General features: G+C 43.4%; 1 protein-coding gene and 1 long non-coding RNA gene across 4 annotated transcripts in view; both read left to right on the forward strand.

Moving 5' to 3' along the window:
• The window catches only part of CYP39A1 (cytochrome P450 family 39 subfamily A member 1), a 57881-nt gene extending 52721 nt beyond the window's left edge, over window positions 1-5160 (forward strand). For all 3 annotated transcript variants that reach the window (XM_072944870.1, XM_006201935.4, XM_072944871.1), the window contains 2 exons: window positions 1230-1317; window positions 4301-5160. In XM_072944870.1, coding sequence (XP_072800971.1) covers window positions 1230-1317; window positions 4301-4372 — 160 coding nt within the window. In that variant the 3' untranslated portion in view covers window positions 4373-5160. The remainder of the gene's footprint in view (window positions 1-1229; window positions 1318-4300) is intronic.
• A 2683-nt stretch (window positions 5161-7843) lies between these two features.
• The window catches only part of LOC140687680 (uncharacterized), a 30681-nt gene continuing 24221 nt past the window's right edge, over window positions 7844-14303 (forward strand). Inside the window, exons 1-2 of the long non-coding RNA XR_012062113.1 lie at window positions 7844-9576; window positions 11309-11535. This is a non-coding gene — a long non-coding RNA (uncharacterized lncRNA). The remainder of the gene's footprint in view (window positions 9577-11308; window positions 11536-14303) is intronic.

Genomic DNA, 14303 nt, shown 5'->3' on the forward strand with positions numbered 1-14303 from the left:
GGGCTGGCTGTGTTCTCCTGTGGCATTTAGAAGGAAATGAGACGTATTGACAGCTGGGATATGTGTGTGTGTGTGTGTGTGTATCTGTGTCTGTGTGTGTAAAATGAGGAAACAGTGATCAATTTCTGTTTTAGAAAGTTCATTCTCGCAGTAGAATGAAGAATAGACTGGAGAAAAGTGACACGGGAAGCAGGGAAGCCAATCTGGAAGCCCAGGTGATTCAGAAATCCAGGACGTAAATGATGAAGACCTCACTGGGGACGTAGCGGAGGGACTGGAGATAAGGGATAAGGGGAGGGCCTGGGGAACTGTTTTGCCTGGGAGGGTGCCGGAGAGGACTGGGTCCTGACGATGGTCAGTCTTCTGATGTTGTGCTCATTAAGGGCCGTTCCCCCTAAAGTGATCTGCCTTCCCTGAGGAGAGCTCAAGGAAAAGTAGCAGAATTTCATTTACAGTTTTCTCAGTTTTTAAATTTCTATTTGTATGTGTCTTACAAAGTAGATGATAAACTAATACAGCCATATGCATATATAATTTACAAATAAAGGAGTATCAATATATTGTAGGGTATGCATTTTATTTTATTATCAGAGGTGTATGATCAAAAAATCTGGAGGCTGAGTGAGGGATTACAAAAGGAAAACTAAATTTGGTAGTTGTGGGGAGTTTGTGGTGCCTGTAGAACATTTAGGCAGTAATTTCCAGTGGTCAGTAAGGGTCTTGATCAGAGAGGAGTGTCCAGTGGAACTTTCTGAGACCAAGGAAATGTTCTAAATATGTGCTGTTCAGTACGGTGGCCACTAGCCACATAAGGCCACTTGAGATATGGTTAAGTGCAACCGAGGGACTGAATTTTAAATTTTTGATTAATTTTGATTTATTTAAGTTGAAGTAGTCACACATAGCTAATGGTGACCACGCTGGAAAGCTCAGATCAAAACTTAGGGGGAAGACCTGGGCTCTCATTCACTAAGTGCTCCCACTGGATGGGATTTTATATACATTTTAAAGCAATTGAATCATCCCAACCATCCAATGAAGTGGACGGAATCATAAAAGAAAAGAGTCAGTTCTTCCTTACTCCGTCCTTTCATTAGTAAATGTTTACACCACAGAGAAGAGCACATTTGCTCTGAAATACGTGTCACTTTAAAGATACTCTTTATTGGTAGATAATTATGCATCTTTCACAACCAAGCACCGATTTTATTTATTTATTTTTCTTTCAGGTGGCTTGCTCTGTTAAAGATTCAAATATGCATTATTTTAATGTTTTATTATTATGACTGTAATCTTCTAGATCCACTGCCAAAACAGGTAAGTGTTTTCAGAGTTTTGAACGGTGTCACTTTTAAATTTGGTATGAACTCTAACCCCTTGGCTTTAATTTCTGGGGATGAGCTGGCTGACTTCCTCACTTAGGCTCATCTTAACAGATGCTCTGCATTGAAGCAGACGGAGAAGATGCGCCCTTAATTCCACGTCTGCTCCATGTGCCCCATTGTCACAAGACCAAGACATCCTAGTAGTGTTTCCACTACTCGGTGTTAGGAGTTCCTCCATGAATTTACCAGTTTAAACCCTTTTCCCTGGATAAAATAAATACGGCCTTGAGGTTGAGCCTGTTTCCCTAGAAGGCGTATCTGGGTTCCAAAAGTGAACCATGAGTTTAGGAGGAAAGTTATAGCCCTTGGTCCATTGGGAAAGCCATGGCTTAGAAGAAAATTAACCCAGCAGTAGAAACAGTGAACAGAAATCAAAAGGCCGTGACCTTTTCCAACCTCTGACCATTGAATATTCCAGTCATTTAACTCCTCTGTTTCTGTAGTTCTGCTCTCCTAGACCAGTGGCTCTCAAACTGGTGTGAGCATCCGAATCACCTGGGACGGGGGTGCCTGTTGGAACACGGAACACTGAGCCCCACCTGCACAGTTCCTGATGAGCAGGTCTGGGGAGGGGCTGGAGAATTTGTACTCCTGACAAGTTCTGGCCACCGCTGGTGCAGCCCACTCTGAGGACCACTGTCCTAGGAATGAGAAAAAGTTCCATTTAATTCCAAATGTTTGGAAGCCCCTTTGAAAACTCTGGATAAAAGGCTATTTAGACTGAGGGTGAAGCTCAGAAATTAAGCATTGCAATCTCAGGGCTATTCACACAGCATTTTGTGCTGGGATTTGCTCTTGATATAATAAGGGCAGTGTGTGGACGGATAAATAAAACTCTTGGGTGATATTTCAGTAGAAATTCTGTAAGTGCCTAAGCGACACAGAAAATATTATTTCACAGATATGTGCATTTCAGCACTTTGCCTTGATTTCTTTTGCACTCCTATTTCGAGTACAAGTAACAGTGATAAAAAGCTCTCAAAATCCTACGATGAAAGGGAAATCAAAACCCCTTCACAAAGGTTTTCAGCCGAGTACAGTTTAGTTGGCAAAAATGAAGATCAGAGCCAGGATTTACAGGCACCAAATACTAGTTTCTGGTCTCCTGAGGTAGCGTCACCATTTTGCCCAGAACTGACTCAGTATCTAATGATATTTTGTCCAGCAAGAAGACACAGGAATGCCTTTTCACATTAGAAGGATGTCATTTGTCAAAACCATGTGATACCTAACTCTGGAGATCAGTCGTTTTGACCCAGTCCTTGGGCAGGATTTTTCCAATACCATCTTCTTAACTAAGAATTCTTTTAGTTGTAGGTGTACTATTATACATAATATATTATATGTATTGTATGTTTATTTATATTTATATATTATGCTTTCCTTATATACATCCTGTTTCTCTTTTGACACCACTAAGAACATTTTTTAAAGAAATGTTACCTCAGTTTGTAAAAAGTTCAAGTCTGAGAGAATTCTCATCTCCAAGGGTATTTCCTTTCACAGTTCTTGTTTTAGAAAGATCAATTGAAGTTATTTAGTTATTGGATTTATTTTACCAAGCTGTGGAAGGAGGGGATCAAAAAATGCAGGAAATGACCTTCCAATTAGCCAAATCTTGTAGGATGTGGGAGTGGGGCGGGTTGCCAGGGCAGGTTCCAGACACCCCTTCGTCAAGTCCAGGGAGCTCACCAGCCTGGGAACCAGCTCCCCCAAAGGAATTTACTTGCCACAATAGCAAAAATCAAATGCTAGCATCCCTGATTTTACTTTGGTAACAGCCTGGTGTTTTATTTTACATCAAGCAGTCTTAAGAAATTAATCTTAATTCTCTCTCAGTAAGAACCAAACAATAAGGAAATGTTACAGAGCTTCCCAGGATCTGTGGCTGGTCAGTTGTGTCCAGATGCTGGCCGTGGGGGCTGTTCCCATTTCAAGCATTCATAAGAGCAGCTTCCATTCTCTCACAAAAGCAAGCACATCTTTTGCCAAATAAAAAACTCAGTGGGGTTTTATTTGGTTGGTTGGTTTTGTTCTGCTTTACCCTTTGGAGGAGGGGCATGGATTCTTAGAAAGTCTCACCAAACCGGTGGATCCCCCTTCTGGAAAAACACACACTTCTTCTTACACACAGAGTTGTGGATGCAATTTCAGAGTCCGTGGGGCTCTGTGACTCATTCTGTCGACCAGCTAAGAGTCCTCTTGCTAAGGAGCCCATCCTGTGCCCTGTGCATTCAAGTCAATGACAATAAATGGACTGTCTAAATTGGATCGCCCTCCTCCTTCCTCACCCATCTTCCTCCAGCCCTCAAGGTTGACAACACAGGTTGCTTTTCTTACCCAAGCTTCTAAGCTTCAACAACCTCTTTGTATTATTTGCAATAAACTGAACTCCCCTCACACCCCCGCACATTTATCCCTTATTTATAACTAGGACATAGCGGGACATATCAGAACATTTGGAACCCACAGAATATCCTTTTGGAAAATTATGACCTTAGGGACACTGTGACAGTGTTTCACACCATTAGCACCACGTCGTTTCATGAACATTTGTCACAAGTGGCATCAATGTCTCACTCAGCAATTATAAATGAGGTGCCACAGTTTGGGGGCCAGAAATGTAGGAAGAGCCTTATTTATGGCATCCTCTTTACCCAGGTAAAGTGAAGGGTGGGTGGCGTGTGAGACTAAAGAGGTTGCTATTGGAATAAGGGATTTGCCTCCTTTTCTGTCCCTTGGATGGAAGGCTGAAATTGATGCTTGCCATTGAGAACTCATCAGGCAAAAACTTCCAGTCTTCCCAGCCTGAATTCTGTACCTTTTTAGGAACAATTACACTGAGTAAACCATAGGTCCAAACTGTTGGCGTAGATCCCTTAACTTCTATATTCCTTGTGCATTTCTGCTTTTAGAGTTCTCTCCATTTGGTGGGTGTCCAGCAACCGAAAGGACAATGCCGAATTGAGTTCAAGCAAAGAAAATGACCTCGGCTGGGCCTAAGAAGGGCCAGGGCCTTCTGGAGGAGTGGCTGCCCCTCATCCACTCGCCTGGCAGCTCCCAGACCTGAGTTCAACTAAAACATGTCACTTTCTTTTATTGTAGGATTTAGATCAAGACAGTGTGCAGATGGGATGTGTGTTTGGTATCTCAAGAGTGGACCAGGAATCTGACATGACTCTCACTGATCCAGAGACCTCAATGCAGGGTTTATAGAAAATGTTTAAATGATCAAAAAAGAGGCATTTCTTAAGAAACTGGAATTTGGTTTCATGCATAGCCGTACCAAAAGTTTAAATAGAGTATCATTTGAGTGGAAGTCTTAGTATGTTAACTTCCCTGCGAAGGCAACATACTTAAACTTCTATTTTGAAAAAGGCTCAAAGTCTTGGACTCTAAAAATCATTAAATCATGATTTCTGGAAAGTTGCTGTTTTTCTTAATATGATTCTTAACTGGCAATTGGAATTCTTAAGCACTGGTAATCTAATTGTTTTATTAAACATGTCTAATGCTAAAAGTACAGATAAGATGAAAGCTTTCTAAGACCTGGGAGGTCAGGGGTCTTGTCTGACACTCACTTCTACACCCAGCTCTGCCTAGGACAGCAGCCTCTTTCACAGGGCTTAGTCAACACCCGTATGTTGATTGATGTACTGATTTGCATTTTAATCAAGGTGAAATCACTCTTCTGACTCCAAGTGTTTGTGATTGTAGTTTGAGATAGTATTTTTCCTTATATATAGAACCTCAAATAAAATGATGCATCAAGGCACGTTTCGATCTATTACTTAAGACTTATACCTGAAATTCTTACTGTGACACCCAGAAAAGAAACCCTGTCATGTTCAGGGGAACCATATGACACATAACGGTGTGACGGGTGATGTCATGATTTGTCTTCTAACAGTCAATGCAGTGCTGCTCGCCTCCTTGATTTCACAATACGGAAGCTTTGGGGCGCATCCTGTCCTCAGGATTATTCACTCCCCTCTGCTAGAATTATCCCGGGGGGCTGGTAATGATTGCGTAGTCATCTGTTTCCTACCAATGAGCAGAGGAGTCCCTAGGAGAAAATAAAGTGCTTTGGTGTGTATTAACTTGTTGGGACTAATTTAGTGATTCCGAAGCTTGGCTGGTAAGTAGTTCACAGCTAGCTTACAGGCTCAGTGGTCTGGAGACTGAAGGGGCTGAAGACAGCAGTTTAAAATCCACAGCAGATCTGAGAACTTGCGGACCACGACCTGGCAGGTGCTTCTAAATACAGCAGGTGTGTTCTCAGGTAAGATGTGCCCTCCCAAACAGCCGAGGCCTGCCCTGAAATACTGTATTTGCAAATAAGAGACACTTCAGCTGAAATGGCTGGCACTCAGGGCTGGTGTTCATCTCATTATGATTGCCTGGTAAACGATGAGGGTTAGCTGACAGGTTTATGCACTTTTGAAAAACAGTGCAGACACAGGAGATCTGCTGACCTTTGAAATAAATACCTGGAGGTCCCTGTATCTTTTTATTTCCCTACCCTGGGGTTTTATATGATGTATATTAATATATATATTCATACACAAATTATATGTAAAATGTATATATAAAAATACATATATTGGTACATATTTATATGTGTTAACTTGAGTTTTCTGGAAAGCAGAGCCTGAGACAGACCTGTGTGCAGTGCAGATAGTTTATTGGAGATGTGCTCCCGGGCGCAGAAGTAAGGGACCGGAAAGAATATGCTGCATTGGAGTTACGTTACCAAGGTAGGTGTCCTAGCACTGAGGGACCCTGTGAGGCATATGCACCACCTCCCAGAATTGCCCACCTGAAGGATAAGAGGTGGGAGCAGTTATCCAGTGGCTTCTGTTCTCCGCCGATTGACGATTACCACCCCCCAACCCTGCCCCCCAGCATGTGACCCCTGCACTTCCCAGCTGCATATGTGCGCGGACTGAGCAGGGTTTTGTAGCATCAGAGAAGCTCTAGATGTATCTGACCTTGCGCTGAATTGTTCGCTGCAGCTGAACTCAGAGTTAGGCTGAGGGACGTGACACGGGGCACCGGAGTCATCAGATACACTCCTTGCCCCGCACCACTCAAACCTGCTCGGGCTCCACATCAAGTCAGATCCATCACCAGATCTTCAAAGTGCTACACTCTGTTAAAGTCCTAAGTTCAATGACGAGTTTTAGGAAGCTGTAGTCCTCAGGGCTGCAACGGGATTAGAGTAGAATTAGGGGTGTTATCTGGTGCCTGGAAGAAAGGACAAGTGCCCCTCATCACCAGTGTTTCAAGCCTGCCTTGGGCACCATTGCTGTCCTCTGAAGTCTCATGACCTCCTGCGGTTTCCGTGCCTCACCCAGCATGGAGCCTGTGTTCCCTCTGCCTGGACTGCCATGGTCTCAGATCTCCAGCGGGCTCTAGTCTCCAGGGCTCAGCCATCTCCCCCGTCGCCAGCCTAGCGGAGGCTCTTTCTGGTTAGGGAGAACCTCTCGCTCCCTGCTTCTCCAGGCTTCACTGTGGTGTCCGTGAAACTCAGTTCTACTTGTTCTTAAAGAGTTGGCCTTGACGGCTGAGAAACCTCACAGCCTAGCTAAGTTTTCAGGACAGAAATGACTTAAATTTAAAAATTCTCTGGGAAGTGATGAGAAACAGTAGCAAAGGAAACAACAGACAGACTAGTTAAAGCGCTGTACTAGAGCATTCTGAAGGTTTATATGTACTTTGATACAATGATACCATGAGTGAAAGATGACAGATATGTTAATGCTAATCATAATGACAGTGATGAACACTGAGTGATGCTTTGTACTTGGCAGGATGTAAGCACTTCCCCTGCTTTACCATTCTTCTTTTCAAGACAAACAAACAGGAAGCACACTCAGTAAGGAAATACTGATTTTGGTCCTCAGTGCCAAGAAATGCGACAAACTAATTCACAAAATGAGCATCCTGAACTTGTTTACGAGACTTTATTGAGGCTGTTGGCTAAGACAGCACGGGTGCTTGTCTCAGAGTTGCTTACACGGGTGAAAATGGGGAAGAGTGGTTTAATTCTTCAATTCACTTACCAGTCAAAAGAAATGGAGGCCAAGTTCTCACTGAAGGAAAAGAGCTTGCACGGCAGTGTCTTTTTCTTTGCCACCCTCAACAGAGATCATCTGCTGTCCTGTTGAGAGAGCCCAGAATAAAGAAGGGAGGGCCCGCCTGGACTGAAGAGTGGGGCTCAGAAGGAAAAAAACTCTAAACTGAGTCCGAGCTGCACAGCTGAGTCATCCCTCATGGGCCCCGTTTTTCCCTAGCGACACGAGAAGCCTGGCGCAGATGCCAGAAGCCGTAAGACCCTCCACACGCCTCGCGTCCTCTGATTGCTGTGCACACATGGCTGTGCAAAAAATAATGCATTAGGAGGCGCCCATTAAAGGCAGAATTCGTGGAGCAAAGATGTCCCAGCTATAGGCCTTTCTGCATCTTTTGTCATGGAGGGGATGGAGGACAAGGCAGCCCAGAGCAGGGGAAAGAACACTGACCCTGGACTCAGACCTCTCCATCCCGGTGCTGGCTCCTGCATTCACGAGCGCCCTTACTACCTGACCTCTCTCTCGGCCAGCTTCCTAGCCTATAGAAGAGGGGTCATGACAACAGCTACCTCCCTCGAGTGTTCTGGACGAGTCCCCCTTTGAACTCCGAGGCAGCAGTGACGAAAGACACGTCTGCATCAACTTCCCAGCCCCCGCGCTTCAGTTTTCACCGCAGCTCTCAGCACTGTCAGACCTAGGAAATTCCTAGCTGTCATTTTTGGGGAAACCCAATTGTGTTTTTTCTCCATAAGCACTGCCACTCTGCCTTGCCTGTCACAGGTGTCCTGGCTCTTCCTTGCAGTTTTAGGCAAACAAGGCTCAGATCTGAGCCCCACAGACTTCGTGCTCTCCTTGGCCAGCTTGCTGTGAACCACTTCAGTTCTTTTCTGACTTAAATGCTCAAGGTTTCTCTCTCCCCTACTGTCTCTGGTGGAAGAGGCCACAGTGGATCCTGGAACTGCCTTTTCCATGAAAATGCTCTTCTGAGGGGAAGTAAAAACCAGAACCCAGCAGACAAGACAGAAAAGCTTATCTAGCCCCCCAGTTGCATTTTCAGCATTCTTTTCCCACATAGTGTGAGTTTGTCATCCAGCCAAAAGGGAAAACAAGTACAAAATAAAATAAAGCTAAGGCCGGATCCTCCAGAGGTCAGGGTCTGAAGCAGAAACGGACTAAGCTTCATAAAAGTGTTTCCAGCTGAGCCCTTAAGCCATGGTCCAATTTGAAAGACACTACGTGTTGAGATTTTGCAGAGCTTTTTCTGTGTCTTTCAAGGGGGTGTCATGGAAAGCCAGACTACTTTTGAGGATATTCATCCTTTCATCCATCCATTTGCTCATTTGCTCATCACCAAAAATGAACCAAGAGAGTAGCAGGCCCTGGGCACAAAAGAGAAAAAAAAGGGAAAGTGAATCACACCCTGCTCTCAAGAATGTCCCTGTTAGGAGTGGAAGGAGACTGTCTCTGTCCCCAGAGCCCTTCTGACATCTTGCATTTTGTGCAATCCTGTGACATAGGTACTCACATTATCTTCATTTTTCAAAAGAGGAAACTGAGGCATGGAAGGGTTGAGGAACTTCGCTAAGTCACACAGGGAGTAGGTGGTGAGCCAGGACTCAGCCCAGGATCTGTGCTGTTCAATTTGTTGGAGCTGCCTCTTCTGTCTGTAGTCACTGTCAAGTGACTTTACCCCGAAGGAGTGAGTCACAGAGATATTTCAGATATTATGTTGAAGCCTTTCAAATCCTCACACCTTTGAGCACTAACTAGGGAATCATCTCTTCCAGTAATTTATAAGCCCACATATATCTGAGACTTTTAAAATATCACGGAGCAATGCTGTCTACCAGGAGGATGGTTTAGTGCCTTTTTAGTTCTTTCTTTAAAAAATCTATTTTCCCTAAATCTTTTCACACTTCCTATCACTGCCATCGTTGGGGGAGTGACACAGAATCAGAGGAAGGAGACTTCAACAGTAATAAGCATTCGTGTTGTCTAGCTTGTTATCCGTGTTTTCAAGATGCATCCAGTGATTTCCCTCTGCAAATATCAACTGAAGCTCATCAACAGTCCGTCAACCAACAGGATCAATCTCCAGACTCCACGTGTGGTGGATGGTAAGTGCCGTAGATGCTGCAGAATTTGGGTAAATTTCCAACAAAACAGCCACCAGTAGGCAATGACTAGCACTTATAATACTCGATAGTGTAGTTGGGGGTGAGGGAAGTATTTCCGCCATCCACAAATTCTCCCAGGCATTAGTTTCTATTAAATACTGTTCTTACCCGTATATTTCAGCTCACTGTCTGCTTCCCTTTTGCCTAACAGTCATCTATTACCCCCGCCACCACCATCACCACCCACGCACACACACACACACACACACACACACACACACAGAGATACAACATATATTACTGGGACTTTCTGGAATATAGGGCATGCATCCGAATCGTGAGATTATTTGAATAAATTTAAATGTAGAAAAAAAGATAGAAAATAATAGACCATCATTAGCCTCAGTGGATGCCGAAATGAGTGCTGCTATCAGCATCCAAGAGTGGCCAAAGAGTTGTGTCACCCCTCAGTGGTGGGCATCCCACCTGCATCTCCCAGAACCCGGGGGAGGGTGTACTGTCTGAAGCATGCCCGCAGCCCTTTTTAATATCGCCATCCACATCTCCTTTCCTGCTGGAAAGACAAAAGTAGAAGCTGCAGACCTTTCTGCGTCTCTTTTCCCTTGATGCAAGTGCCACTTTCTTTTCTCTCTGGTTTTCCTTTGCTGAGCCTTTTCCAATCTCCAGTAAGATCTTCAGAAACTTTTTCCCAAAGGATTTCCCTTTCCTCTTGGAAACGCAGCAGCATTGCATTTCCCAGCCTTCCTTGCAGTTGGGTGTGGCCATGTGACTAAGTCCTGGCCAGTGGCATGTGGACAAAAGTGGTACATCATTTCTAAGCCTACCAAAAACCTTTCACTTTGTTCCCTTCTTCAGAGTTTCAGTCAATGGCTCTGAGGCCCTCAGGGGTGCATGGATGAAATCTGGGTCCCTAAATGATGATGTGGAGAAAGGTGACCTCCTCCCAGCCCAATGCACATTGACCTGTAAAGACAATACATAATAAACTTTGAGGGTGTTATGCCACTAAAATTTTGGGATTGTTAGTTCCAACAGATAACCAACCCTGCATAATTACACAGAACTTATGAAACATCATTTAAATGCTGTGCTATCCTTTGGTTCAGATTTAAGTAAATTCAACATCACTTGAAAATTATTTCTGTTACCATGCCATGAAGAAAACTAAACTGAGTTTTCTTAGTTTGGAGTGCAAGTACCATAAAATGAAATGGAACAAAATTAATTGAAACTAGTTTATAATTTGATTTGATTTTCTATATTTCATCCATCAATAAATGGAATGTGGTGAAATACCTTTATATATCTCTCAAATTTTTGTGTTCTTTTCATATGGACCTTCAAGAGCTATGCCCCAAGGAGCTAGCTTTTATAATTCTGAGCTCCTACTTCAGAATGTAGTTTTATATTTAATTCAGCATGTTTGATTGTTGCTAAGCATCCACTTGGTGCAAATTAATAGTAACACAAACAGTAGCTTCAAAAGCTGAAAACAGGATGGGATTGGAGCGGGTCGTTGGGGGAGACTAGACTAACTTCCCTCTGCTTTGGAAAAACAGATTTCACCTGTGAACCCCCAGAACAATTTTTTTTCTTTTTCTTTTCTTCTTTACTAGAGGGTCCTGGTCTAGTAAAGAAGAGAGTACAGGTGCAGAGTTGTGATGGTTAAGTGCTCAGAGACTCATTGGCTCCTGTCTAATTCTTATGGTAGGAAATAAAAAAGGCTCATTTGTAGAAGAGAAATGCCTGGCAGGCAAAGAAAGATGACAGATGGATTGAGCTGACCGCAGGTATGGGAGGAGAAGAAATGACTCGGTGTAGTCTTGCCAGCTGCTGGAACCTGCAAATGAAGCCAAGGGTCCGTTACTGCAGGAGAGACACTCGTAGGCATGTGAGCCTGAGGACAGCTGACAAACCCAAAGACTGAGCAACGGAGAAGTAAGTTCAAGCTTAGCAAAGATATGTATGATCATGGTACTCGTTTAGAGAGAAACTCGGGCTGGATGTGTTGAGCCCACCCAAGTCCCAAGTTTGGCCCCTCTGCTTTAAACAAATAACAACAAAAACAAAATATATGGAAATTCATGTTTACAGAATTAGGTAAATGAGTTACTGATAATTTGCATTTAATAATAATTGCAATGGTTTAAAATATTCCATCCCCAAAGGGAATGCAATGTCCTGTTCAATTTCCAGAAAAACCCAATGCACAAGCAATTCAAAGAGTGAACTGGTGTCTGTTTTACTTACTGTTGGATCCAGAACCAGAATGGTTTTGGACACATGGTATGTATGCAGTGAATATTTATTGAATGAGTAAATAAGTGAATGAATGAATGAAACAACTTTCATTTATACCATGTGTACTTGGCACTGAAGTAGCTGCTGGAAGTGTAAATAAGACCCAACTTTCAGGAATCTCAGATTGTAAGTTGGCATGAGCCAACAAGATGACTTCAGACAGTCATTAAGTACAATGAGGAAAATTGATCAGGATTATGTGATAGAAACTGACTCAGTAAATGTGACGAGGGCAAAAAGAGCTTTAAATCAGGTGGTCAGAGAAGTCCTGAGTGATAAGGGAGACCCGGTCATGGGGACGATCTAGATTTGTCCTTGACGATTTCTTCAACAAGCACTGTATGACATTTATTTGACTCAAATTAATAGAGCTCTGCTTAGTTCATTCTGGAAGCATCTGCTTCAACTGTTAGTCAACACGGTTTACAGGCGTAGATGCGGCTTTTCTTCCTAGATCTTGCAAAACTTGGAAAATCCTCAGGCTTTGGGCTCTCCGGGGAACTAACTTTGAAGCTGTAGTATTGAGCAATGTTTTCTAAAATATGTCCCCATAGACAGAAGACAGCCATAGAGGCACCCGTCCAACAAAGAGGTCCTGTGGTCAAATATGTTTGTGACCCAGCTCGTGAACGCTGCAGTCTTGGAGGCGTCCGACAGCAGAGTAGCTCACGTGTATTACATGTGTCCTGATGTTTTCTCAACTTACTTTTAAATTTTACTTTAAACTTATTTTCTCCTCTCTCTGTGCACTTGTAAACAACAAAATACAGTTTGGGAAATACTGTTGTAGTGTTCAAGATGAAGCTTTGGCACAAAGGGAAAAGGAGGAAGATGATTCTTGGCCCGTAAGCCTTGCAGTTACTTCTAAAATGAGATATTTACACAGACTTATCAGGAACTTAAAATCAGCTCTAGAGATCATCTTTATATGCGTCAGCCGCTTTGACTAAACCCGTTGAACTGATAAGAGACTTACCTATGTTTAGTTTTTTGGCTAGTAGAGGTCTTTTTTTTAAGTTGTTCTTATGTGAAAGACGGATAAATTTGGGGTCCTGCTCTTTTGCTTCCTAATATTTAACAGTGTCCCAGCAGATCTGCCTTCGCTTTGGTTTGGTTTAGCACAAGGCAAGCAGTAGAATACGGCAGAAGCTCCATGAGGTTTTATATGTGAACACCACCCTCAGTTCCATCATTTCATCACGTACTAGAGATGATTTTAGGCAAATTACTCAAACTCTCAAAGCTTCACTTTTCTCATCTGGTAACAGGGATAGTAATCACTCTATCCTGCTCTTTGAAGGAGGAGTCAAGCTGATGTGAAGGCCCTGGAGGTCAGTGTCATTCTAGCCTCCTTCTTGAGGACAGTGTATTCTCCCCCTAAAAGTCTTCAATGCCCCCTGGAGATTCAGTGAGAGAAAACAGAATGTTTGTTGTTTGCTCTCACAGTGATGACTCACAGGGTGCTGATTTACTGAATCAATTAGTGAAGAAGTAAAATTGGTGTCCTATTTTATCGGTGTAAAATGAGCTACTCTGCAGGTGCCGTGTATGATGGCGACATCCAGAGGCAGGGCTCACCTAGACACCTTCCTGTGCCGTTTCACCCAAACCAATCTCACAGGAGCCCCTGGCCCATGAAGTAGTCTCTTCTTGGCTCTTTAAAATGTTCTAAAGATGTAAAAAAAGTCCAAACAGGTAATGGTTGGATTCATCACATCAGCTGTATAATAATAACTGTGGACTGTCTCTAACTGTCTTCCCCCGGCGCCCCCAGCATCATGGGGCAGAGTCAGCCAGCCTCCGTCTTAGGTGACTGCACTGTTTCCAGTGGACCACACGCAACCAAACACAACCACAATTCAACTTTGATAAGAACCGATTAAGTTGAGCTCACCATTTTAGAAGACTGTTTAACAAAACATAATTTTAGGGCTTAGAGAATGTCCATGAAGGATTTTTTTTTAAGCCCACTGGTACAGAGCCACTACCATGTCACACAGTGTCTTCAGTTCTCAGGAATTCTCTCATGAGTCACTCCTAATGTTAACCCAAATTGGAGCTTATGGTATGCTCTCTTGGTCTGATTGTTTAAGTTTTAATCTTAATGTTGAATTCAGAGCTGTGGAATTTGGAAGAGGAATCACACTACAGGCATGAAGGAAGGGACACAGTGTATCGTGGGAGCTAGGGGAGTGGGAACATTCCATTGCGTACCGTTCTTTCTCCTAGGATGTGTTGCCTCCTGATGGAAAATGGGTATGGTTGCTAAGTGCACCCTGTTGCGTCAGAACACTAGAGGAAAACTAAGTCAGGAGTCTTGGATATAAGAGGCCAGAGACTTGGGGTCCAGGATTGACTCTACCACTTTACTACCTTAGGCAAGTCAGTCTCCGAGTTTTACTTCG

The sequence above is a fragment of the Vicugna pacos genome, chromosome 20 (assembly GCF_048564905.1).
Source record: "Vicugna pacos chromosome 20, VicPac4, whole genome shotgun sequence".
Lineage (NCBI taxonomy): Eukaryota > Metazoa > Chordata > Mammalia > Artiodactyla > Camelidae > Vicugna > Vicugna pacos.